This window comes from Podarcis vaucheri, assembly GCF_965113315.1.
Source record: "Podarcis vaucheri genome assembly, chromosome: 6".
In the NCBI taxonomy this organism is placed as follows: domain Eukaryota; kingdom Metazoa; phylum Chordata; class Lepidosauria; order Squamata; family Lacertidae; genus Podarcis; species Podarcis vaucheri.
In genome coordinates, this window is record NC_138764.1 from 48800162 (window position 1) to 48828151 (window position 27990).

The 27990-nt window shown below is 45.3% G+C and overlaps 1 protein-coding gene across 3 annotated transcripts; it reads right to left on the reverse strand.

Moving 5' to 3' along the window:
* Positions 1 to 11120: 11120 nt before the first annotated feature.
* On the reverse strand, positions 11121 to 27546 carry TMEM61 (transmembrane protein 61). Of its 3 annotated transcripts, none has more exons than XM_082225615.1 (3): positions 27399 to 27546; positions 13607 to 14035; positions 11121 to 11844 (listed from the first exon to the last, which is right to left on the reverse strand). In XM_082225615.1, the coding sequence occupies exons 2-3, from the start codon at positions 13960 to 13962 to the stop codon at positions 11553 to 11555; spliced, it is 648 nt and encodes a 215-aa protein (XP_082081741.1). In that variant the 5' UTR covers positions 13963 to 14035; positions 27399 to 27546; the 3' UTR covers positions 11121 to 11552. The 3 variants fall into 3 exon arrangements, with proteins under 3 accessions (XP_082081741.1, XP_082081739.1, XP_082081740.1); XM_082225613.1 differs by lacking the exon at positions 27399 to 27546 and adding an exon at positions 23149 to 23302; XM_082225614.1 differs by lacking the exon at positions 27399 to 27546 and adding an exon at positions 22930 to 22991.
* Positions 27547 to 27990: the final 444 nt, after the last annotated feature.

Consider the following 27990-nt stretch of genomic DNA (forward strand, 5'->3'; position numbering starts at 1 on the left):
TGAGGTACCAGTAAGTTCTGGGCAGGCTAATTCATGGAAAGAACTTGCACTGGAAAAGCGTGGGTGGTGGTGGGGAGTCCAGAAAGGCTGGGCAGCCCTTCACCTGTCCCTGACCCAGACAACAGCCCTCCTCACTCTGGTGTACTGCAAGGAGATAGTGCAGGGAGCCAGCAAGGGGACAAGTGTCAGCTGCAACCTTCAGACCAGTCCTGCCCAGGTCTCAGCCAGCCAGCTTTTAATGGGTTTGTAATGAATGCAAACAAGATCCTTCCATTCACACATGAGTAACATTGCCCAGGGACACTTCACAATAACCTTCCCCCTAGGTATATACAGCGCAAAAGCTGAGCATGCTTTGCCAAAGGGGTGTGGACTCAGGAGGGGAGGTTTTAGGACCCTTCTAGAACGGGATCCCAGTTGCCAGGTTTCAGAGGCTCACTGGTGAATTAGGAAAACAGTACCCAGAGAGCCAACTGACTGCTCCACAGTCCGGTCCTTTGTCTAGACCTTAAGGGGACTCTCTGGTGGGACAATAACCTTCCTGCCTCTGTGTGTTGTCAGATGGCATGGCCTTCGTAGTGTGCAATCTTGCACGGATGACAATGGTGGCTCCCCCAGGCTCTGGATAATGAAGTTATTGCTTATGAAAGGCAAATAGGAAGGAGGCTTCACAAGATCGCTTATCCCCCGCCCGCCCCCCCAAATGTGTTCTTTCAGTCAGACCAGTTATCACAATGGCTACATTTTGCTCCTGTCACCCCCCCCCCCACACACACACCTTCCCACCCCATTGCTTTCACACAGGCTTTCACAATAACTCAGTTATGTGGGGCAGGATAAATATAATCCCTCATGGAGATGAGCCATTCACTATCAAATGTCAATCATAGCCCCACCCTTTAAAGTGCTTTCTCAAAATCATTCATTTACAGTTATATTGACAAACTTCAGGCTGCATTGCCTGTATGCATTTACCTAGGAGGAAGCCCTGTTTAATTCAATGGGACTTACTTCTGAGTAGACCTGTATAGGATTCCACTATAAGTCATTTGACTAGCTTTAATAGTCTGCTAATGCATGTTGATAGAGTGGAAGTTTCTATTCATCCTCCCCCCCCAAAAAAAATCTGTGTGTGTGTGTGTGTGTGTGTGTGTGCGCGCGCGCCTGCCTGCCTGCCTGCCTGCCTTAGGAACCATTCTCACAGTCCTTGTTGGAGCTTGCTAGTTTTGAGTTTATATGCAGGATTTTAGTAATCGGTCCATTTTTACAATTTTCTTCTTGGATGAATGAAAAATCACCACCCTTTTCTTGTCTCTGCGTGGCTTTGAAATGCAGTTCCTCGTATCTTCTTTCCCACCTGTCAGGGGATATATTAGTGAAATCAGAAATAATACGGATTTCATTTTTTTATGTTATAGTTAGGTGAATGGGCTTGGAGGCAAGGGAGATTGCTTAGGTTATGGCTTTTTCTCCTCAAGCAGCTGATAATATTCTGCTGGGTCCCCCCCCCCTCCTTTCCTTAAAACCTTTGAGATTTGTAGAAGGAAAAGGTTTTGGGAGTAGGTTGCCATCTAGTGGGCATTTTACACAGCTGCGCCACCAAAAGTGCTGCGGAAAGCTGAAGAAAGCTAGCCTAATGTAAGTAAGCCAGCCTAAATTAAAGGTAAAGGTAAAGGTACCCCTGCCCGTACAGGCCAGTCTTGCCAGACTCTAGGGTTGTGCGCTCATCTCACTCTATAGGCCGGGAGCCAGCGCTGTCCGCAGACACTTCCGGGTCACGTGGCCAGCGTGACAAGCTGCATCTGACGAGCCAGCGCAGCACACGGAACACCGTTTACCTTCCCGCTGGTAAGCGGTCCCTATTTATCTACTTGCACCCGGGGGTGCTTTCGAACTGCTAGGTTGGCAGGCGCTGGGACCGATCGACGGGAGCACACCCCGCCGCGGGGATTCGAACCGCCGACCATGCGATCAGCAAGTCCTAGGCGCTGAGGTTTTACCCACAGTGCCACCCGCGTCCCTCAGCCTAAATTATGAACCTCCAAAAATGGAAGTTGTTCACAAATCAGAAATCTAAATAATCCTCCCCTCAAACCTTTCTTCTTATTGTTTCTCGATTCTTCAAGTGCATATATACCCTTCCAGTTTATTAGCAACCTACATTGACAGTGGGGAAAACCCTGGAGAGCCACAGCCAGTCAGTCTGAATGATGCTGAGCTGGATGGACAAATTGTCTGATTTGGGGCATTTGTAAACTTACCAATTATAGCTATAATTGCTGGGGGGAGAAGTTTGCAGATATTTTGCCATGCTGGCACATGGTGTCAGCATTATTCAGCCGAGTCTTCCAGAATAATGAACTCACAAACACACATTTCTTTTCTACCACGAAAAAGCCCTGACTTTTCTGAAAGATCTGTAATGGATCCCCAACATCTTCATTTGTGCAGTAAACAAGCACCATCCTGGTTTCTTGGTTGAGGGGGTTGGTGGGTATGGCTTGGAGGACATCTGTTTTATACCACCTCCCTCTGACCAGTCAGTTTGTGAGCTCAGTTCAGAGGAAAGGCATGGCCTATGAAGATGATGCTACTGAATCCAAGCACTGTTTGTGACAGCAATTGTAAGCTGCAGAAAACAACATTTCATCACAATAACCAGGTTCACCAAAGACATGTAGTTCCTCTTCTAATCTCCCATACTCCCACAAGATTAGAATCCTGGAATACTAGGCATAAATTTGTTTTAAGCCATGAAAGGTCCATTCCCCCCCTGCTCATGCTCATAACTTCCAATATTTACTGACTGGATCAATATAGGGGTATGTAAGAGTTGCGATGACAACTGTGGAACTTCCCTCAATTCAGGCAAAACCCTCCATTAGTGTGGAAGGCTATTAGCTATTAGCTATTAGCACCGGCGTATGACCAAAGGGGCAGACAATCAGCTACAAATTCACTCTTAAAAGAATCTGATTGAACAGCAACTGTTCCACCATAGAGGTAAATGTAGAAAGGCCCTGAGTAAGGTAGCTCCCCAAGCTCCTAAGAAGTTATCTTTATTTGGCCATCCATATATTTTCAGTTCATATTTCTGGAGCTTTGGCTTCATTTACTAGCCCCTAGTGGAAATATCCTTCTCTAACAAGAATAGCTCTTGAGAGAGTCGACACCAGATGAGGCATGAATCTTGCTCCAGTAGTCACTGAAACACACCATTATCAGCTGTTGACATTACTCACAGATTTTACAGCACACATTAGATACACAATAGACCCTGAAGAGCAGTCTGGGAAGTCCAGCTTTTAAAAAGATGGATGCAACTGAGCCAATATAAGCTGATGTGTGAAGTGGTCCTCAATCTTGCATCCCACCATGACCAAACATATGTTTCTAAGGCAGGGGTGAGAAACCTGTGGTCCTCCAGATGTTGGATATCTTCTTATCTTTGGCGATCACTCGTAGCCGAGTAAGATCATCTTCCATAAACAAGGTTTTAACAATGAGTCCGTAAGTGACTGTGGAGGCCAATTCTGGATCCACACGTCCTTCCACAGTGGGGACATCTGGGGCTGATGGGAATAGGAGTCCAGCAACATCTGGAAGGCCACAAACTCCCAATCCCTGCAAGCGGGGCAGGGAAGCTATAGGCCTTCTCCACAAGTGTTCCTCTGGTTATGCAGTGGTGCGCTCTGTGTCCAAAAAAAGGAAATTCCACAGAATCATGGATTCTGTGGCCTCTCTCCAGCCCTTGAGGTGCCTGCACATTTCATACCACTCTGTCCCAGGTTATCAAGTGGTGAACAAACCATCTAATGCACCTTAGGAAAGAGACATCATACAAGCAAAATCAATCAATCATGCGGCTAAGTTTATAACCAGTGGGTGGTGAGCAACTGCCAATAACAGCAGTAGTTGCACTTCAGTTGCTTCAGGTTGTTTTGCTACGTTTACAGCTTTTGGATTTAGGGACTGCATTTGGGTTGTACATGTGCAGCATTTGTCAGCACTGTATATCATATGTGTATCATATCTCAAGCAATCCTTTCAGGTGTATGGGAGGAAGGAGTGGAATACATCTATGCCACGTAGGGTGGCGGATGCAGACTTGGGTATAGTTGTTGGCATCTGCCTGTCTCGAGAGACAATGGAGTGTGCCTCCAGGGGTGAAGTCAAACCAATGTGTTAGCAGCACTGAAGTGACCTTCCCAGGACACAAACCTGGCCAGTGTGCATAGAGGTCCAGGGCTTGCTGATGTGGTACAAAGGAAAGAAGAGCAATACTTTTGCACCAGCTTGGCTGCAGGAATTGCCAGAAGGATGCGTACAAGGCGCCATCCAACCATCTTAGGGACTCTGCTCCTGATTGTGTAAGGTTTACTCCTTAGCCTTTTCTTCTTGCGAAGGCAGCAGAGGTTTAGGATCAGAGTTTCCTTCTCTTAGATGGGCTACCCTCCCAGGTTGACAAACCCCATCCGTACCTCGCTTTCCTCCATAGCACATGAAGATACCACCTTCTTGACCATTGGACCGCTCTTGGTCTTGTTCACTCAGTCTGCCAGAGCCTGTCTTCACATGCAAGGGAAATCCCTAACTCACCAAAGGTTTGAGGCCAATCGGTTACCCTCACCTGGTTAGCTGGCCAGTTGAAACCATTTCCTGGGGCTGCTGTTGCATGCTGACTGCTTCTAGGAGCCATAGGTGAGAGCTGAGTGCAGGGTGGGGACCAAAAGAGGTCAAACTACCCCAGAAGAAGCATGACGTGCCCCCCCCCATCAGAGGTACTACCCCTCCCCAGCACCCCATACCACCCTTTGGCGTAGTACAGGTTATGCAAAGCCATCCTTAAATCTTTTCCAAATTTTGCCTGAATCACTTTAAGGGCAAAGGAATTAAAGTCATTGTCCTTTGTTTCCCGCAAGGTTAATCCTCTGTTTTAAAAGCAAGCAAAGTCTTATCTTAAAAAGTCTCTTGAACTTTTGCTTCTTGAAAATGTGTGTAATCCAGCACAATGGAATGCAGGAAACTCACGATGAACCGAAAAGTTGGCTGCCGGCTGAGTGCATGATCCGCAAGAGGCATCTTTGCAATGTGTGAAGTAGTCACTCCTCTGCACAGAAAGCTGAAAAATCAAGATTAGACGCTCCAATAATTATTTTCCACTTGATCTGGGGTTTCCCTTCTCACAGTTTATGCTGCAAATGGCTGTCCCACATTCCCTTTCAGTAAGGAAGCATGGGAATTATTGTTGCTGAGGCTGGTCTAGCTGGATATTTCACTCAAGGAAGAAAGGAGTAATAATTATTTAGGATTCCAGAACTATTTGTACCATCCCTTTAAAGCTGTTTTCATAAAGTGTTTCACAAATCCTGTTGATCTTCATGATAGTTAAGTCAGACATAACACCTCCAAGCCACTGAAGAATTACCAATCCTAAAGTGTTAGGAGAGCTTTCAACAATAATTACAGCAACAAATCAGGAGTAAAGTATCATGGGAAATGTTATGTACTGAGCTGAATCCTAGAACAATAGGATCCAGAATGCAGCAGTCTGATTGGTCCACAGGAGCCACCCAATCCAGCTCCAGGTGGAAGTGAATCAGCGACCTGATTGGCCTGAAGGAGCAGCCAATCAGGCTTCTGAAGGAGGTGAATCCGCAACCTGATTGGCCTACAGGAGCAGCCTGGAATTAGCCAATCACGCGGGGCCCATTGTGTAATTAATGTGTATATAATTAGATGTTTTGGGGAGATTCATTCATTGCTACTATGAGCTGAATAAAGAGCATGAAATTCACACTCAGGAAATGTATCCATGCTAGGTTTATGTGGAAGCCCCTGATAAATTTCAGAGCTGCATTTAAAGTCCATTTCATTTGAAATGATCACTAGCAAAATCCAGCATGTTTTAAGAGCTGATGTCCCCCTCCCCCTGTTCAGCTTTTTATGAAGAGATTATATTCTGTCTCTGAAGCACTAATGTAATTTTACTGCAGAAGGATTAACTTTTCAATGAAATTAGAGATGGTAAATCAGATGAAGAGAAGTGATTTCACTGGCTTGGCATCTTTCATGTCAGGGTTGCCAGCTTTTCTCCTGGCCCTGATCTTGAGCGTTGAGCAACAGCCCAGAGTGAAGAAATGAAACAAGTTATGCTTGCCTCATAGAGAAACAAAACAATGGGGAAAGGCACAGGAGCAGGGCTATTAACACACTGGCAGCACTTTATTCATGGATGCATTAGGTGGTTGTGGTTGTGGTTGCTGCTGCTGCTGCTGTTGTTGTTTTATACCCTGGCCATTTGGCTGGGTTGTCCCAGCCATTCTAGGTGGCCTCCAACACATATAAAAACATAATAAAGCATCAAACATTAAAAAACTTCCTGACACAGGGTTGCCTTCAGATGTCTTCTAAAAGTTGCATGGTTAATTATCTCTTTGACATCTGAAGGGAGGGTGCTCCACAGGGCAGGCACCACTACTGAGAAGACCCTCTGCTTGGTTCCCTGTAACTTCGCTTTTCGCAGTGAGGGAACAGCCTGAAGGCCCTCAGAGGAGTTCAGGCTGAACAATGGAGGTGGAGATGCTCCTTCAGGTATACTGTGCCAAGGCTGTTTGGGGCTTTAAAGGTCAGCACCAACACTTTGAATTATGCTCAAAAACATATTGTGAGCCAGTGGAGATCCTTTAGAACCAGTTTTATAAGGTCTAATATCAAACAGAGTAGACTTTACTTCTGGGTAAACTTGCATAGGATTGTACTTTACATTTAACTAGGTAGCACGGGGAAAGATTAAACAAGAATACATATAGAGAAGATAATCTAATATTGTGTGCAGTTAATTTCAGAGTAGAATATTTCCCTTTAACCAATAAAAGGGTGCAACCCTGCTAAAAATACCAGACTTAATTGCGTTCCCGATGCTGCCAGATCCATTGTCTAACACCCACATAACCTATTCTTTAGTTTGAAGGAAGAATTGATCGAACATGTGACAGACAATACCACGCTGCACACAATGCTGCCTTTCCTCAAATTACCTGAAACTTAATTTGAGGGTTCCAGATGTGAAGTTTGCCAGATCTTTGGTTGCTGAAGGCACTTCTTAAAGGAACATTAATATGTGTCACCTTGCCCCTTAAGGAATTATAATTTCAGTTATTTATTGTAAGCAATCCTCAAGCTGAGGCAGAAAGAAAGAAAGAAAGAAAGAAAGAAAGAAAGAAAGAAAGAAAGAAAGAAAGAAAGCTTTGTAAGGGTTCTATTTTATGTGACAAAATTGGCAGGCTACAAATATTGAGTAATCCAAGCTGTCTTTTATGTGGTAGTGATGCATCCTAGGATAACTTCACGCTTGGCTCCCAGATCAACCCACATTTACTATCCACTGCAGAGCCACCCAACATGGCTGAGCCATAAACGTGGGTTGGTTTGTGAGCGGAGTGCGCATATTATGAGATGTCCGCAGACTCAGTGCTGCTTTACTTCCTACTGAATTCGGCCACGCTCCACTCAATCCACATTTCTCATCATGGCAGTTTGATCATACACACTGACCTAATTCTTAAAATCAAATCAACTCCTTCTTAACATTGGGGGTTTCTTCCCCCCGCCCCTTTTGCCTTCAAACCTTTAATTTTGTAGTTCTGATCCCATTTGCTAAATTCTGGATTCTTTGCTTGCAATTGTTTTTGCCTGAACAATTTTTGTTGGAAAGTATCCTTTTTTTTGCTGTCCTTCTTAACCTTTCCTCATAAATTTGCACCCCCACCTAAGGTATACTTATGCTTCTAAAGTTGGGGTGGGCTGAGTTGCACACTGTTATGTACTGAGTTGAATAGGATCCAAAATGGAGCAGTCTGATTGGTCCTAGAACAATAGGATCCAAAATGCAGCAGTCTGATTGGTCCTAGAACAATGCAGCAGTATGATGGGTCCGCAGGAGCCACCCAATCCAGCTCCAGGTGGAAGTGAATCCGCAACCTGATTGGCCTACAGGAAAATCCCGGAATTAGCCAATCACGTGCGGCCCATTGTGTAAATAATGTATATAAAGCAGATATTGTGGGGGAACATTCATTCCTCGCTACTATGAGCTGAATAAAGAGCATGAAATCCACACTCGACTCGGAGTATATTTCATACACTGAACAAGGACACCCGTAACTTCTTAACACAACGAATCATTGTGGAGTATTATCACCTAGACACCTTCTCCAGGCTGGGGAGCAAGGGTTGCAGTGTGCTGTAACCACTCCACTGCTGGTGTTGCAAAGGGGAGGGGACTATCTCAAACTGACATTTACAGGCAGATGACATAAGAAAACCTGAATAGCTGGGCCGTCTATATCCCTCACAGCGATCTCTTGTTTCTTCACTATTTAGTAAACAAACATTTGGAAAAAAGGTGTCATGCGAAAAGGTTTCAACTTCCCCCTTGAGACACACACAGGAACAATTCTGTTCTCTAAAGTGGTTCTTGGCTTCAGGACGATTCAACACCAGCATTGTCTTCCATGGAGCTAAGTGACCTTAGGGTTGCAAATGGAGAACTCCGTCCCTTCTTAGGCACTGTATCAACATACAACTATTGGTTATATTTTTATGTATAGCGGAAGGAATCTTTTTCTCCCTCTCTCTCTCTTAACATTTAGACCACCTTTTGGCATAGTGTGGGAGCAACAGCACATGTTCTGTTTCATTGGTTTGTGTTGTGACTTAAATATTGCGCTATGCCACCCACACTAGCTTACTTTTTACAATATTAAACCAGGTTTTATATCAGTAAAGTTTGTTATGGTGTCCTATCCAAAATAAAAAAGAAGCAGCAGACATCCTGTGCTCTGAATTCCTGAACAAGGTTGCTACCTTTGTTTCTGAGAGTCTCTGTACTTTAATAACTGTGCGATAGCAACATTCAGATCAGGTGATTTCTTTTTCGCACTGCGGAGATGTAGTGATGTTTCACCTATTGAATGCTTGCCTGTCACCCACCCAGTTAACTCTTGGATGGAGGGGGCTCTTCACAACATGACCTGTTGGGTTGGTTCCCTCATCCGCCTGTGGGTCCTCAAGGGCTTATCTGGTGGGGAGCGGTGTCAACAATAACTCAGGCCTAGCCGCCATTTTAATTTCTCACAGTAGCCTAGCTTCATGGCTTCCATTTATATGACCAGTAATTGATCCTAATTGTTTGCATCTGATCACATTACACAAAAGCCAGGTTTATGACACAAACCCTGTCTTGGGTAGGACAGGGCAAAGGTTCACAGCTAACTGGGAGCAAAACCGCAGCCTGACCACTTCCAAATACTTCCTATCAGAACTTCCATAGCAGTCACACTTTAGAATCAGGAGTGAACTATTGTAGAATAGGCATAAATTCAACCGTAACTTCTTTTGCCAGCACGGAGATGCAATTGAGAAATATTTACCTGTTGGATTCCTGCCTGTTTTGCAACTGGTAAAAACACAGAGGTCTTGGTGTATCCTTTGTCCATACACTGACTAAATAAATGTCATTAAACATTTTATGAAATAAGGAGATTAATAGGAAATAGGTATTTGCAGAGAGTACTGGAAAACGTCCAGAGGTCTTTTGTAGCTTAAGGGTAAACAGACTACTGTTAATACTTTGGGGGGGGGAAATAAAAAGGGGAGTAATAGGTGGAAATGAGTTGAAGAGAGATAAGGCAAGCTAAGAGAAGAAAAAAAAACTTCTCCTTACCCATTATAAGATTCAAGGAATTGGTTTGGGTATGGATAAAGCCCCTGCTTGTGAGATTTTGACCACCTCATCTTCACATGAAATTGAAATTTCTCCTGTGTGAGAATCACCAAAGTTACCGTGTCATCAGAGAAAATGTTATTTCTAAACGGTTTCCTTTTACGTAGTTATCTGGAGATTTTCATGTGGGCAATATTTGAGACAAATAACTTCCCATGTGAAAATGAAGCAGTAAAGTCATTGCTTGAAGACTTCTATCACCTCAAAATAAACATGTGACTCAGTCCTAATACTCCCCCGTAACAATTACTTTTTTTAACATAAAAAAAACCTAAGAAAATAAACTGTTCATTCTCATCTGTTAGATCCTCACAGAATCCAAATATAGATGCATGCAGTGGTTCCACTAAATCATGCTACTTCCAGGGAGGCCAATCTTGCTGCCCTCTTCCTTCCCCCCATGTTTCAGATGACATGGGATTCTTCCTCAGCAGCAGAAGAAGCATATTATCTTTGGTAACTTATGAGTAACCATCCTAATACGAATTGGGGATTGTCTTCCCTCCCACATCTTTCTTGGGCCTACTTAAGACTTGTATGTCCTCAGGCAGAGATGGGCAATCTCAGCCTAGGGGCAAATGCAGCAATCCAAGGCCTCTCTAGCCGGCCCTTGAGACTTTCCCCAGCCATGCCCTCTTCTCAGGCTATGCCGCTCACTGGGTTTGCTCTGCATCCTCCTGCTTTTGCCTGGATGAGGTGTCACTGAACTACGATAATGCCTCTTGCTTGCCTGCATAGAGAGGTATATGCATAAAAACCACTGAAACCAGCACCAACACCCTCTCCATCCCAGCTCACAAAAACATTCTCAGGAGCTCATCAGCAACATTTGCAAAGCACCCCCAGAAACACTCCGGAGCCCAGAGCTACTGATGCCCATTCACTCATCATAACTATGAAAGATAATGTGGTCTCGATAGATGGTATTTATATTCAAGACTGGGATGCTGGCTTGAAACTGAATTTTGTCCCCATTAAGTATGACCTCATTAAGAGTAACATTTGGCCAAATATAATCAAAGAATGGCTTCTAGGGGCTACTTAGGAAACCTTCCAGCACTGAAAGAAACCTTTCTCTGCCACAATACATGGGGTTGTAATCCAGCAAAGTTGTACCAATGCCATGGGACTTCCATTTCCTTTCTTCCTCCTTCCCCCGAACCCTCCCCAAAAGAAATCCGCTTCACGAGGTTCCCAGCCCTCTGGAGGTGATTTTGAGAAGCTGGAGGGCACAGGAGACGAAGAGGAAGTTTCACTGCATGCATTGGATATTGCCTTTGATGTTCAGAACTCAAACACGCTTGCCTATATCCCCGCTATGCATATAAAACAATTCAGAATTGATAGTAATTTTATTAAGAGCATTTCAGAACATTTTCAAAATGTCATATATCCATAGCCTGGTTACCCAAATTAGCTGTATGCTGTCCTTAAAGGCCTGTAGCAGTGTAACCTATGAAAGCAGTTCTTTCATTTAGCGCAAGTTTGAATTTTCTATGCACTTAGTATGTGCTTCTGAAGCATCATTCTCGGCACACGAAGCATTGTATTCACATTAGTCGCACACTAAAAAAAGCAATGTCGAGACTGACCTCCGACAATTCGGCAGGGACCCCTACGAAAAGACAAAACAGTTGTTCGTATTTTTAATAGCTATTTAGCTTTTCCACTCCAGCTTGCCACAAATAACTAATTTAAGAAAAAGGCAGGTGTCAGCTCAATAGTAATCTAGAGATTCCCAAGACAGATCAACCTGATCCCAAGGTCATCCGTCGCACGAGCGAACACTCTCATAGCTAGGGGGCGGAGTGTCGCAGGCGACGCTCGAGTCGTCCCACGATGCTGACTCCAGCCTCGGCAGAATATTCCGGAACAAAACGCTATCAGAGGAACTGCGCCTACGGCCGGCATGGCGTGTGTCATTTTCGTCCACCACTTGATACAAGGGGGGCCTGCTCTCCTTCAGGCTGTTGGGTTGTGTACAGTTTGGGGTGTCTTCAGCAGGCTGGCAGTTCAAGGCTTCTTCATAGGAGGGAATACTGCTTGGATCCCAGGTGCTGCAACAAACCAAGGCAAAATAAAAACCCATTAATCATTCTTTTTAAAAAGAGGTAAAGGTAAAGACACCCCTGACCGTTAGTTCCAGTCGTGGCCGACTCTGGGGTTGCAGCGCTCATCTCGCTTTATTGGCCGAGGGAGCCAGCGTACAGCTTCCAGGTCATGTGGCCAGCACGACTAAGCCGCTTCAGGCAAACCAGAGCAGCGCACAGAAACGCCGTTTACCTTCCCACCAGAGCGGTACCTATTTATCTACTTGCACTTTGACATGCTTTCAAACTGCTGGGTGAGCAGGAGCAGGGACCGAGCAACGGGAGCTCACCCCGTCACAGGGATTCGAACCACCGACCTTCTGATCGGCAAGCCCTAGGCTCTGTGGTTTAACCCACAGCGAAAGAGGTATCTCGATGCGAAATAAGGTTTGCAAGGGCATATGCAAGCAAGATTAATAATTTCAGTACAATTAGTAATCTTTCTACTCCACAGCTGTAGCTATTACTCTTGAGGTCTCAATGTCAAATGTAGAGAGAAAAAGTCAGAGAGAAGAAAACCCCACCGACCTCTTTTCATGTGTTCCTCAAGGACAATGTCACACGTGACATGTAAATGCAGCTGCAATTCTATGCACAGTTACCTGGGATATGCATCTTATTGACCTTATTTCTTAGCGGGTATATACAGGATTGCACTGTGGGTCTCTTGTGCATTATATAAGAACATAAGAAGAGGCTGCTGGGTCAGGTTAAGGGCCAATCCAGTTCTCAGCAGATGCTTGGTGGGAAACCCAGAAGCAGTGCCTGAGCACCGGAGAACTCTGCCTTCCTGCAGTTTCCAGCTACTGGTGTTCAGAAGCCTATTGCCTCCGACAGTGGAGCTGGGACACAGACGTCAGGGTTAGCGGTGACAGACAGCTGCATCCACCACAAATTTGCCTAACCCTCTTTTAAAGGCATCCAAATTGTTGGCCATCGCTGCCTCTTGTGGGGAAAACCCACATGAATAGGTATAGACAGTGCTTTTTTCTGGGGGGATGCAGGGGGACGCAAACCCCTAAACATTTTGTGAATCATTGGCCTCATTGAGTAGGAAAATGAGAGTTGGAAAATGAAAGTACCCCTAAACATTTTTTTTTAGGAAAAAAGCACTGGGTATAGAGAAAGCACAAGAGAATTTTCTTTAGTCGAATGTACCTTCTGTGGGTATATTAGAATTACACAGACCGAAAGTGCAAAAAATACTAATAAATGTATACAACATCAATTTAAGTGAAGAATTTGTCCCTGCATCAGATGCCTCTAGCACTTTAGCAGTACCCGTACACTACGGAGACTTGTGCCCTTTCACAATATTTAGAATATCAAGTGTCAAACTTGACCACATTCCCACTGGTTAATGTGCATTTCATGGGCCACTGATCATCACCAGGCCGCAGCGATTACTTTTTCCATTGTGCTTTGCTAAGCAAACATGGCTTGCATACAGGTGAAACTTTCACATAACCTTTGATCATTTGACTTCCCTTTTCTTTTCCAAGGGGTAAAGGGTTTATATGTGGGAAGCAACAATATACTGAGATCGCAGAGTTCACCTTGAAACAGTGCTAGCCAGGGAAGATGCTATGCTGTAGATCAAAAGCAGCAAATGGAAAAAAATGATACCACAAAGTGATATTTTATCATTGTACATCATAGACGTCGTATCCTAGTTTTAGCTAAGCATCAATCTACCCCCATCAGGTTTGGGCGCAAAGATTGTGCTGACCTGCAGGTCTGTTTCTCAAGAGGCTCCACGGTGGAGTAATGAAGGTCCCTGGAAAAATGGTACTGATAGCGGCGAGAAATTATCCCTGCATTGGCTGACCACAGAAGGCCAAAAAGGAGGAGGAGACCGCCAATTCCACAGCAGAAGAAGCTTATGGACCTGAGCATTGCATTAGATGAGGAGGAAGAAGAGCTTGCCACTGGTCCGACCTCTCCATCAGGCATGATCTTTGGCTCACTGCTAGATGGGGCGGCTCCCATCTCGCCATCACTCCACCAAGCAAAACAGAGAGTCCCCGTCACCAGCAGGATAGCTCCAGTGATGGTCACTCCATGGCGCAAAGTACCACTTGCCATTTTAAAAACAGAGGCTGAAGATACAGGTCATCTAAAGTTTCACCAGGAAATAGGTCTGATGTTCTGATTCATGCTGGGGGTGAAAAAAAGGGAAGGGGAGAAGAGAAACCATCACAGTGGGGAAAGAATGGGGGGGGGGGAATAAAAAACACAAAGCATGAACTGAGGACGAAAGGAATGCTGTCCTCCCAACACACTAGGAGCAACGTAACAGCCAGTTAATTATTGCAGGTAGCAGTTTTTGTCACAACTTTTCATTAAACGTGTTGATGCCGTCCCTTCTGTCAAACAGACCATGGTTAAAGCAAACCATTTTGCTTGTTACTATGTTATGTATTCTTGCGTTTTTATATTGTAAACTGCCCTGTGATGCTCAAATGAAGGGTTCTATAGAAATGTAATAAATAATAACAATGACTGATCCTTCTGTGTGAACATCAACCAATATCTGACTTTGGGCGTTTCCAGACTAGCGCTGTCTTCAATCACATACTGGCAAATTCAGGTGGCCCAATGAAAGCTGATTTGGCCATCTTGCTCAAGAAACCCACTGCCCCCAATATTGGACTTTTTGCGATAAGGTGACAGGAAAATGCACTGGAAAGTGTGGGATAACAACTGTTTGATGCCACATGGTATAACCTCCCCACAAACAAATCAGAACAAATGCTCAATGCCATCTAACCTCCCTGCAAACTTGGTGCAAACAAGTAAGGAGGAATGCTCAATAAACAGGTCATCTGGAAGCGACCCAAATTACCAACCAGGTTCCAATCCTAGATTACCACTGAGCTTGCCCAGGCATTTATTGTTTAGAGTGGGGCTTAAATTGTTTGTGCCTATAGCCCTGACTCTCTGTTTTCAGCGCTGCTGAATTTCCATCTGTGACTATATTTTATTCATTTCTGGCCCTGGGGTTTTATTTTATTTTTTACTTGATAAAGGGTGTGTTAGAAATCCTATTAATAAATAAAAGAGTTTTGCAGTTCACAACTAAGATAGATTCATTGTGTGGAGCAGACTGGGCGAGTATTAAAATAACCCTAATCTACTGGCTCCCATGGGAGGCAGTGACAGGTACCATCTTGGATGCCTTTACAAAAGGACTGGAGGACAAGGCTATCAATGGCTACTAGTCATGCTGGCTGTGTTTTACCTGCACCGTCCCAGGCAGGCTGCCTCTGCATGCCAGTTGCTGGGAATTGCAAGGAGGCAGATGTGCCCCTGTCTTGTTTGTGGGCTTCCCATAGGTGTCTTAACTGCCAACTGTGAGAACATGATCCTGGACTTCAATGGATCATTAGATGGACCATTGGCCTGATTCAGCGGGTTCTTCTTATGCATGAGCTGAAGGCCACTGCCGTTACCAGCAGATTCACACATAATGGCAACTGACTACTTGTCGTCTGTTTATGACATGAGAGCCATAGCTCCCAGGTCTTCATAATTCCATAATTATTGATGCCACGCATGCTATCTAGATTTTGGAGTGGAGGCTGCACAGGATGTACCCCTAGATCTAGGGTGTAATAATCACTGTAATTGCACAGTTGAGTCGATAACCATGCAAAAATGAATATGCTTTGTATGAATCAGGTGTTAATCATAATATGCAAGGTTTCGAGTGAAGGGAAAGCGCAAGATGAAATGGGAGAAAAACGTATTCCGAGGACTAAGTGATTTAGCAATTATCTTAAAAGGCGTACAAGTTGTATTGCTGCGGGGAGCCTTAAAGATTTGTTTGGCTATTAATTTTTTTCATTAAAATTTTCAAACACCTGCAACAATTAGACAATGCACAAAAGATTACAGTATTTCAAAGCGTGGCCCAGTCTGAAGGTTAACAGCAACCTATAAAGAGAGAAAGGAGAAGGAATTGTTTTGATAAATCTCTTAAGAGTGAATAGCCCTGTGTTTGTTCTGAAATATGCAATCTCAGATCTGATGCAGAGGCAGAGAAACCTAGAAACTGGGATTAATTTGTCATCTTCAGGACGAGTGGAAACTGCACTTTTCACATGAGCTGGGCAAGCTAATTGGGAAACTGAATTACGAGGCAGTGAAAGAAATCCTGGATGATCTTATCCATATTTAATGAAGAGATGTGATGAAATCAGATTTATTAAAGCTGCAGACAGATTGGATGAATCTGAAGTGTATTAATCTAGTGCCTCTTTCAGCTTTGGGGAATGCATCCCTGGCACAGCCCAACGATTCTTGAATCACATAAACATGGGACTACTCTGGAGCTGAGTCTGTCCCATATGACAAGGCCAAGTCAATGGTCTTTGTCAGGAGTGCAAAAACAAAAATGCCTAGCCATCGCTGGTACCTAAAAAGATGGATCTGGGGACTGGCATCTGGGCTGCTGCAGAGGTTACCTCCAGACTCCCTTTCCAAGCGAGCTCAGGTCTTTCTCTCTACTCTGAACCTGGCTAATTTTTACTAAGATGTTCTAAAGATGCTCTAAATTTTGGATCCTCAGTGTGGGCCAGGGAGTCTGGTGGCCCTCCAAGTGTTGATGGGTTACAATTCCTACCATCCCTGACCATTTGGTCATGCTGGCTGGGGCTAATGGGATTTGGAGTCCAACAACATCTGAATTCTGGAGAGCCACAGGTTGCCTATCCCTGCAGTAAGATTTCCCATAGTAACGTACTTGATGTCAGAGAGAAATTAAGAGGGGAGATGGCGATTACTGTCAGGGACTCTCAGGTTTGTACCTTGCAAGGTCAGCAGAACTGATGCATTGCCTGTTGCAGTCTCTAAGGCCCTGGAAATACAGCTTCCAAGTCTATGAAAGGATCTCCCGCAGCACCAACAATTACCGTATTTTTCGCTCTATGACACGCACCCGACCATAACACGCGTGTAGTTTTTAGAGGAGGAAAATCCGCAGGCATGCCACCCGTAGGCATTCCCTCCATAACACGCACAGACATTTCCCCTTACTTTTTAGGAGGAAAAAAGTGAGTGTTATGGTGCAAAAAATACGGTATATTAGTTTGTGCCCCTGTGGGAAATGGTAGTCTGAGACCACAGAGACAAGCTGTCCCAGAAGACATTGCCTTGTGCGCTCCTGCTTTTCAACAGCCTGAACAGCCAAAAAGGGGTATCGCAGAAATAATAATAAGGTGGTAAGACTGTCTGATATTCAAAGGTTCTTTGGAAGACAGGCAATAGATTTGAATCCAACCCCTAGAATGGAATAGTCCTGTGATCAACAAGTCCCAACTGTAGAAGCCCTGGGCAAGGTATTCTACTTGTGCAACTGGGCTTCCCCCTGCTCCCCAAAAAACAGCTTTGGGGAAGGGTCAGGAGAACCCCAAAAACAGCACAGCGAAGAAGGGGGGGGGATTGTTCTGTCTGGCAAGTTGAAAAGTTTGCTCTGACAGAATGTTCAACAAAGCACAATGCTGAATTCATCCCAATATTTTTAAATTGCTGCAACCCACCCTGGTCCCTTTTGGTAAATAACTGAATTAATAATATTCAGATATGCTGCAAATATAAAGAGATGCTAAAATGTGAGCTACCTTTGTTTCTCGATTCAAGATCTAGCTTCGTCGCCAACAACTCACACCGGTTTCAAAGGAATATCTACCTACCTGCTGGGTCTACAAATTGTGGGTGAGTCAATCCTTCTTAAATCCACTTGAAGGATTATACGGGGCTTAAGCCGTGGTACGGTGCCTGTCTTAACAACACCAATTAATTAACCTTACAGAGACAGTCTGCTTACAATAAATTGGATTACAGGATCAGGCTCCTTGCATACCACACATTTCGTGGGATGCCTCTGTGGCCACCAGGAACAAAGCCAAGAGATGCGACTCAACTATTTTATTAACTAAAATGCTTCAGTCAATGCTTCCCCCCTTCAGGCCCCTCTCCACCAAACAAAGAGGGCAAAAACAGATCATATTGTTATGAGTTTGTGGGTGCCAGACACTTGTAATCCTAGCCAGCTAATCAAGGGAGGCTAGCTTCCTGATGAGGTAACTGGCCATTAAGACAGCAAAGGAAAGGGCTCTGTGCCAGATGTGAAATGGGGGGGGGCTTCTCCTCCAGCTCTCGGATAGTTAGAAGGAGAAAGCTGGGGTTTGAGGGCAGAGTTTGCTGTGGCCTAGAAGAAAAAGTGGCAGGCTGGAAAAGCAGAGAGAGAGCGCACCATGGCTGATTTCTGCAAGAATCCAAGGCTGTGGCTATGGGAGAAACAAGACCCTTTGGGGTCGTTGATACTGTGAGCCCCTCCATCGCAGGCTCAGGTTGCATATATGTTTGAACAAACCATATATCATCAAGACACTACCGTCTCCACAGTGCCTCATTTCCAAAAGGAAACGCAAACCCTGGGCCTGGAACCCCTCAAATCTCACATCGCTTGGAAATTGGGGCAGCACGCAGCAATATGTTATATCATTTACAGACTGGAGGAAAAGGCTTAGAACCCAAGCCTTTAACCACTATATAAATGTGGAGGGATTGTGATGATAATTATAATAAATGCCCATTCTTTCTCTCAAAGAATACAGGTCACTGTAGTTTGTAAAGAATTCCTGGGAATCGTAACTCTTTGAGGGGTTAACTACAGTGCCCATAATTCTTTGAGGGAATGATGTTCTTTGACTGTGTTTTAAAGGTATAGTGTTGTGTACACAGCCTGTTGGTTACTGCTAACACTTTGCATGCCAGCAGGTCCCAAGTTCAACCCAAGTCCGACGTTCAACAACAACAAAATCAGGTGGTAGTAATGGGGAAAGATCTTTGCCCAAGATCCCAGAGAGCTTTTGCCAGTTACAGTGGACAGTAGGCTTGGTGGACAGACTGAACTGGTATAAGGAGGTTGAAAATATTGATTAAGCAACCACAGAGGCATGGGAGGAATCCATCTTTGTGGACAGGAAGGATGGTGACTCAGTCAGGTACGAGAAGTTAGAATCAGAGAGTTTTTCTACGAGTCAGCTGAAGACCAGCTTGCCATTTGTTTTGCATCTGAGGCAACACAGCGAACACTTTCCAGTTCAGCCTTCTAGGATGATTTTTGTGGGGGAGGCTAACAGCTTAACGCAATTTTTATCGCTTACAAAATAATAAGGGAGATTGACAGTTTCATAAGGAAAAAAAGTCCTCTCTTCCCCCTTGCATAAAAGCTGCAGCAGTGACATTTTCAGCATCCTCAGCCCACGCTTCCAGAAAAGGAGGAGGGGAATTGTAGTGGATCCCTCCTCACACCAATGGCTGCGAGATCAAAATCCCAAAACTTAGCAGCGCGATCCTACACTTACTTCTCAAGTCAGTTCTACTCAATCCAGGGCTTAGTTGCTAAGTTACATGTATTTAGAACTGCACCTTTACAGTCTTGTTTCAGCTATTCCTTGCCCTGATAAAAGATCTGCATTTTTTAATTTATTTGTATTTCATCTTGTTTTCACAGAGAGAGAGAGCTATCCACACACATACTCATATCCATGTGTTTTGTTAGCTGTCTTAGGCAGCACCAGATGAACAGGAAGGGTATACATTTACTAAAATATGTAAATACAAAGGCTGAGAAAGTTCAAAGCTTTGAAAAGATATGGAAAGGGAGAATACTGAAAAACCGGGGGGTGGGGGTGGTAAGAGCATCCTTGAAAGGGGCTGCTTAATGGAAGGAATGGCAGGTCCACGGGTCCCCACTTATGTGTCAATAGACTAGCTAGTAAGGCTGCAATCCTAAACCCACTTAACCTGGGAGTAAGTGCCATTGAACTCAATGGGTCTTACTTCTGAATAAGGCTGCTGCCGCCAGGCTTCCATTCCAAACACACTTACTAAAGAACACTGAGCATAGTTAACATGCATAAAATTGTGCTGTTGCAGATACTAGGCTTAACACTCAAGGGCATGATTTAAGTTGCAGGGTGGGGGGCCTCAGGCTCAGGGGTGGGTGGGATACAGCCCTCTAAGCTTCTCTATCTGATTCTTGGGACTCTCTCAAACCATGCACCCTGCCCAGCCACATCCTTTCTGCCCAGGCCTTTACACCACCTTCTGGACTGGCAGGAATGTGTCCCTGAACTGGGACTGGACCTTTCGCTTGCCCAAGTATGCTGGGTGTGTGTGTATGTAGGAGAAACTAGCCTCTGCCCATTGTTGCCTCGTTCCCCACCCAGTACTGGCATGGGCCCCCCAAGGCCAAGGTTGTTGAGAGGAGAATGCTGGCGGCTTCTAAATCAGCATTCAGATACATAACGGTTTGGGCTGATCAGGGGCATAGGAAGGGGGGGTGCAGGGGGCGCAGCCCGCCCTGGGTGACATCCCTGAGGGAGTGGCAAAACGGCACACCAAGGGGGGCGGCACTTACTGCGGGGCTGGCCTGCAGCACGCCTGAGCCACACGTATCTCCTGGGAGTGACGCAGTGGCTCAGGGCCCCGCAATGCCCAAAATGGCAGCGTGGGGCTTGCGTCCGCCAGGCAGACTCCCTGGGCGGATCGCCCCGGCACCCCGTGAGTTGCTCGCCCTGCCCCCGCTGCTCCGGGGGCAGGAGCAGCTAGCTATGCCCATGGGGCTGATGCCTTTGAGGAAAGAAAACTTTTCTGCCACCAGGCAGTACTTTTTACACCTGCTAAGACTCACCTCCTGCTGCAAATTCTGGATGGAAGTAAACTTTAAAAAGTTTTCATGGGCAGGGGGCCCCAGGAGAACATATTGGGAGTGTCTAAAGATGGGTTGCACTCAGGCTTCCATAATCGTTATTACAGGCATAGGCAAACCTGGCCCTCCAGATGTTTTTGGGACTACAATTCCCATCATCCCTGATCACTGGTTCTGTTAGCTAGGGATCATGGGAGTTGTAGTCCCAAAACATCTGGAGGGCCAAGTTTGCCTATGCCTGTTATTATTAGTGACCACTTTTCATCAGCTGACAATTACTTGAAATGCCATTCCTGTGGAGGCATTTTTGGATGGGTTTTGTCATCTGCCCGTTCTACGTATTGCCCAGTCAAAAGCAACACATTGCCACATTCTTTTCTTGAACTCAAGGAAGAAGAAAAACCTTTGTTTTGGGTGAGGTGGAAAGTGAAGGCGGGGGGCATGCTGGGGCTAACATATTGTGTAAAATATAGGAGCTCCCTTATAAAGAATTAGGCTATGAGTTCCATTTAGGTCAATGTTATTGACACGAACTGGCAGCACCTCCCCAGAATTTCACTCAGGAGTTTTCCATACCTACTTGGAGATAATAGTAGTAGTAATAATAATAAATCATTTATACCCCACCATCTGACTGGGTTTCCCCAAACCAAAAACTGAACCTGGGAACTTCTGCCTGTAAAGCAAGGCTCTACCACTGAGCTAATGCCCTCTTCTAGTGTATGGCTTCTATAAACAGCTACAGGATCCTTAATATGTAGAGTTATCCCCCCAGATAACACCATCCTAGCAGGGGAAACAAAACATTAGCATGCACATTTCTTTATTTGAGGTCTCGCCAGTGTTAGAAACTGAGATATGAAAGCTAGGAGCTAATGGCACCTTAAACCTAGGTTATGGGTGCAACAATGGAATGGCTAGGCACACTTTTTTATAAGAAGAATACAAAACTGAAAATGAATGAACTGCAGCTAAAATCTTTCACATGGTCTAGTCCTTTCCCTGCCCGCCCCCAATATTTTTAAGAGGGTCTCTTCTCCAGCCTTCAGAGAGTAGCTGGAAGTGAGGAGGCCGAAAAAGGTCCTCCTTTCCTTCCACTCTGCAGTTTTAGTCTGAAATCTTAGGCGCAGCACTGCTCCCGGAGCTCAGAACCTGCTCGCACTGATGAAATTCCCTGTCACAAAATGTGCCTAGAACAATGGGAGTTTTGAACACTGGGTGTTCCAATCCCACCTTTTTCCATAAACCCGTCACAGAGCAGATCACACAAAGCCAATTACAGATAATGAATCCAACACACCTGGATACATCAGAATCAAACTGAACTCAATCTGCATGCTCCTCCACCACCCATTAGGTACCTGAAACAAACTAAGCTTCAGGTGGCTTACCTGTGTCGGTGTAAGCACTGAGCAGTGGTGAACCCTCCTTTCTCCACTACTGAGGATACACCATTTTTGCACGTTCAGAATATTGGATATATTCAAGTACACCATGCAACCACCTGTGTGCTACACGTTTAGGAAACCTAGCTCTGTATTTTACTAATTACAGCTCTGTGAGATGCTTTCTGTTACAAGTGTGGGCTATTCTTAATGGGAAATGTCTTGCAGGAATCACTAAAGTCACTGTGTGCATGGCAGGGAAGGAAGAAGAGATCTGGTCAATCCAACAAGCTTAATACTGTAGTTGTTGCAGGGTAAGTGCACAGAACAAGTTGTGCAGAATGTGGTCGGGAGGCTCCGCTAAGCTTTATGATTCATCAGCAAACAGATTAAACTGGGATTATACAAATATGGGTCTAAACTGGCTTCACCAGGCTGGAGGATCGCACTCTTTACTAAACAAAATCTAAGGACGCGAGATTCTTGGCTCCTCCGTCCCACTCAGAAAACGCAAGTGTGATGATGGCATCTTCCCCCGCCAATCTTTCTGCTTTCTGCGTCCATCCAACGCTATTAGCAACCGCAGAAATACAGCAGGGAGGCGAAGAAGCGCGATGCGAAAGCACCTATCAAGCCTAGATGGAAATGGGTTCTGTATCCCCCCCCCCTTCTCACCCGCCCCAGCTGTACTCAACTCTTACAAAGAAAATGCACTGGGCTTTTAAGATACAGGATGAAAAAGCTCTGTTAATGCTATTATGATCTCCGCGAGTGCCGGCTGGAAGCAAACATGCAAAACAAAACACACACACACACACACACACACACACAAACGAATGATGCTTCGAGCAAAATAATCGTGCTTGCTAAAATAAAATAAAATAAAATAAATTGCCAGAGTTGCCACTGATCTGGGAGACTTGCAGACCATTCTGAATCCCTTACTGGTTGCAGCGTCAACGACGGCTAACTTTTAAACGATTCGAGCCAGGAGCAAGGAGCAACTACCGAAGCGGCTGGTGCAACGTAGCAAGACAGCGTAGCATCGCCTGCAACGGCCCGCGCAATCCAAGCGTGCTTCAGCAAGAGATCGAGCTTGCGAAGTACGCGTGCAACTCCTCGTCGCGCTTTGTCCCCTTGCAGCCTCGGCCCTGCGATACTTACTTCGCTCGGCGGCAGCTCCGCGGGTTTCCCCCATGCACTTCAAAGGCAGCCAGCGCAGCCGTGCAAAAAGGCGACTCTCCCGAGGGGCAGAAAGAGAAAGCGCCGCGCGCGCAGCAGCTCGGCTGGCGAAAGAATGCCGCCTTGCAAACGTAGCTCCCGCGGGGAACTTGCGTTCAGCAGCAGCGCCCTCCGGAGGACAAAGGGAGACCTCCCCCGAAGTACACCTGGACGTGTTTTCTGCCAGGCAGGCGGATGGCGGTGGTGATAACGCCTGTTTCTGGCGAGTGCCTCGCATAAATCAGACATGGAGAGGAAAGGAGAAAGGGCAGCTGCCAGAAGGAAAAGGAGGTGCTCGGCTCCTACTCCTGTCAGCCCCAGCCAGCCCAGCCATTGGTCTGGGGTGATGGGAGTTCCAAAATGCCCCCTGGAAAAGTTTCCTTCCAAAGTTTCCCTCTTTCCCTACCATACTAAAAGACCACACGTCTTTGGTAAGTTTTAAAATGGTTCACTTACAAACTCTCCAAAGGTCAGGTTCGATTGCTTCAGAAAGTTGCTCAGAGTCAGTAGAACTTGGCTTAGTTATGCAGTAGTGAAAGTTCCTAAAGTACAGTGGTACCTCGGGTTACAGACGCTTCAGGTTACAGACTTGGGTTAAGAACTTTGCTTCAGGATGAGAACAGAAATTGTGCTCTAGTGGTGCGGCGGCAGCGAGAGACCCCATTAGCTAAAGTGGTGCCTCAGGTTAAGAACAGTTTCAGGTTAAGAACGGACCTCCGGAACAAATTAAGTACTTAACCCGAGGTACCACTGCATTGGCATATAGGAACTCAAGAATGGCTGGTGAAAGCCATGTGGCTGAGCTCAAACCTCTTCACACTATGAGGCTCTCAGGTAGACTGAGGGAGAACAAAGGCTTGGTTACCTCCCAGGTGAGGGGAAGTGGACATAGCTAAGTCTGGCAGGACAGCTTACTCTATGGTATTAACCTCTTCATGTGTTAATTAAACTTAAGCATGTTGGTTATATGAGGCTGGTAATCCCATAGTTTGGCCCTACACTGTATGTTCCAAGCATCTTTGATGGGACTGAAAATAAATAAGAAACTCTTGGGATAAAGTTATTAATGTAATACACAATGTTAAAGAGAATAAGATATAAACCAATCCCAAAGTTATTTCACTTGGTAGATTGGATGGGTGGGATACTATCTAAATACAAACAATTTGTAGGGAATAAGTTAGCTTCTGCTGAAAGAGTAGTTGGCAAAAGGCTGGAAGAAACAACTCCCATTACTAGAATGTAAGAATAAGCACATAATAGTACATAATACTAATGCCCAAGATTCTATATTATAAGAAACTGTGGAAAGGATAAACACAAGGATATTATAAGTAGCTATGTTGGTCCATAAGAAAAAGTCCATACCAGGGCAATATCTTTATTACGCCAACAAAAATGTCATAAAATAGTGTACAGTACATGCTTTCAACAGGCTCTCCTACCACCACTATTAAGTTGGGTCCTCCACCACAGCAAAGCCTCCTCCCCCCCCCCACCAGCAACAGTTCTCTCCCCCAGCCCAGGCTGGCAAAGAAAAACCTATGTAGGAACATAGGAAGCTGCCTTATTCTGAATCAGAGAAGTGGTCCGTTAAACTCAGTACTGACTGCCAGTAGAGTGAACCTGGGACCTTCTGCATGCAATGCAAAAGCTGTGCCTCTGAGCTAGGGCCCTTCCCCTGCAATGTGTTGTGTGTCATCCTAATACACACACCCAGCCATCAAAGGGATGGGGAAGGCAGAGCTGCCCTAAAGTGTTAAACCAGGACCATATTCTCGGTCACTCGCTATATGACAAGCCAGAGAGAAGGCTTCATGTTGCATAATCAAGCGTTCTACTCAGCAATAATTCTTACAGCTTTTTTAATAGATCTAAAGGACTCTGCCTCCTGAAACTCATATACTGTACCTTCCCTCCCCGCAACCTTCTCTGCAGCAAAGAGCTCTATTTTGGGAAATTTTGTGTGACAGGCATTATCTCAGGCCCTTGCAGTGATGAATTGAACGGGGACACAAATGCAGCGCTTTTTCCTCCCTCCTTCCTTTCACCCAGGTCCAACTAACTTGAATTTATAGGGGGGGGGGTTCCCCACCCCCAAGGATCAAATGCCTCATATGTATCAGTTTACAGGAAGGGAAGCGGCAAAGACTACCCTTGCAAAACTTATTTCATAAAAGGAGAATAGTGTAAATAAGCAACCTCAAGAAGAACCTCCGTTGAACTGACAAATCTCCAACTTGTGAATGCTCTGCTTCCATGGCAGAGATGCAACCACTAGGGCAGGAGTGGGCAAACTGCAGCAGCCCTAGGGCCACACGAGGCCTTTAGCCGAATTTTATATGGTCGTAATTTCAAAAGCCCTCTGTATGCAATCAGCTGAAGATCTGGGTAGAAGGAGGGAGGTAGTAGAAAGAAAGTGTGAGGAAAGGGGTCGCCCCACCCACTTTTGGTTTCGGTCTCTGCCTCCCTGGGATTAAAATATAACATATAAAATATTCCACAGAAACTCCACCCTGCGCCACTGCATGTTTCCCCTTGTCCTCTATCACCATTGGTCGAGTCAGTGCTGATTTCTGTGACCTCGCCAATGGAGGACATCTTTGGGTTGTTATGGATGAGCACAGCAGTGATCAAGAGGTAGAAATGGTCATCACTACTTCAGCGAATGCTGTCAGCCCCAAATTGGACAAATGCTTTTCATCTAATGGCCTGCCTACTACTGTAAATAGTGACAATGGACCACCTGTTCAAAGTGTGTAATTTCCTCATTTTTCAGACCATCTTGGATTCAAATATCAAAAACATTGCCTCTCGTTGGTCTCAAGCAAATGGGGAAGTTTAGAGATTTACGAGGACGCTTGAGAAAGACTTATGAATTGTCACAGCAGAGGCAGCCAGTATAAAACAAGAATTGTTTCCATTTCTCTGAAGCTCCGAAACCATACCCTCAGAACTTGCATGGCACCAGCTACCATGTTTGGTGGAAAGGTAAGGACAACATTTGCTCAAATTGACTTCCCACACAGGGATGCACACTGCGCCAACGTGATAATAAGGCAAAGCTTGCAATTAAAAAGTATACAGACCAATGCAAGCGAGACACAGTAGTGCCTTTCATAAGGGAGAGAGGGAGAGCTTTGCAACAAACTTTCAATGCCTTTCAATCCTGTTCCATATGAAATCACAATGATAAATGGCACAATGGTCACTGCAGAGGCGTGCTCATAAAGTCACCAGAAATGTGTCTCACAAACCATTTCATAGCATCACTCAGATTCAAAGACCTTACAATAATGATGACTTCAGAAGAAGAAGAAGAAGAAGAGTTTGGATTTGATATCCCGCCTTTCACTCCCTTTAAGGAGTCTCAAAGCGGCTAACATTCTCCTTTCCCTTCCTCCCCCACAACAAACACTCTGTGAGGTGAGTGGGGCTGAGAGAAGTGTGACTGGCCCAAGGTCACCCAGCAGCTGCATGTGGAGGAGCGGAGACGCGAACCCGGTTCACCAGATTACGAGTCTATTGCTCTTAACCACTACACCACACTGGCTCTCTTCAGTAACTTCTCATCCACCACTCTTGCTGCCTGGAACCCATCAACTCCATGCATTCCAGAGCAGTGTTAGAAACAGAGATATGAAAGCTAGGAGCTAAATGGCACCTTAAACCTATGTTATGGGCGCAACAGTGGAAAGTATAGGTGCACTTTAAAAAAAACAACAAGAATACAAAGCTGAAAATGAATGAACTGCAGCTAAAATCTTTCACATGGTCTAGTCCTTCCCCTGCCCGCCCACCCCTAATATTCTTAAGAGGGTCTCTTCTCCAGCCTTCAGAGAGTAGCTGGAAGTGGGGAGGCAGAAAAAGGTCCTCCTTTCCTTCCACTCTGCAGTTTTAGTCTGAAATCTTAGGCGCAGCACTGCTCCCGGAGCTCAGAAACTGCTCGCGCTGATGAAATTCCCTGTCACAAAATGTGCCTAGAACAATGGGAGTTTTGAACACTGGGTGTTCCAATCCCACCTTTTGCCATAAAACCGTCACAGAGCAGATTACAGATAATCTGTAATAAAGCCAATTACAGATAATGAATCCAACACACCTGGATACATCAGAATCAAACTGAACTCAATCCACATGCCCCTCCACCACCCATTACGTAACTGAAACAAAGTAAGCTTCAGGTGGCTTACCTGTGTAGGCGTAAGCACTGAGCAGTGATGAACCCTCCTTTCTCCACAACTTGAGGATACACCATTTATGCAAATTCAGAATACTGGATATATTCAGGTACACCATGCAAGCACCTGTGTGCTACACATTCAGACAGTAGCAGGAAGTAGGGAGGCAGAAAAAGGCCCTCCTTTCTTTCCACTTTGCAGTTTTAATCTGATATCTTAGGTGCAATACTGCGCCCAGAGCTCAGAAATTGCTCACGCTGATGAAATTCCCTGTCACAAAATGTGCCTAGAACAATGGGAGTTTCAAACACTGTTCCAAAGATCTCGTAAGGTGTCACCGGAAACCATCACTATGGATCCCTGGCAGCAAGGCTGACACTACCCTGTAGGTTTCTGTTGCCTAAGGTGGGCTGCTTCACTCTGCCCCAAGCTGGTTCTGTTTTGGCTGGCCCTGTCAGTTGGCGTATAAACAGTGATTTTGCAAAGAAGTTTAAAAGGGGAAGAAGGGAAGCAGATCTGGGGCTCAGAGTAAAAGACCCAGTGTTCAGGCATTATTTGTTGTGGCAAGGGGAGAGGCTGCTCTTTTAGAGTGACACACACACAC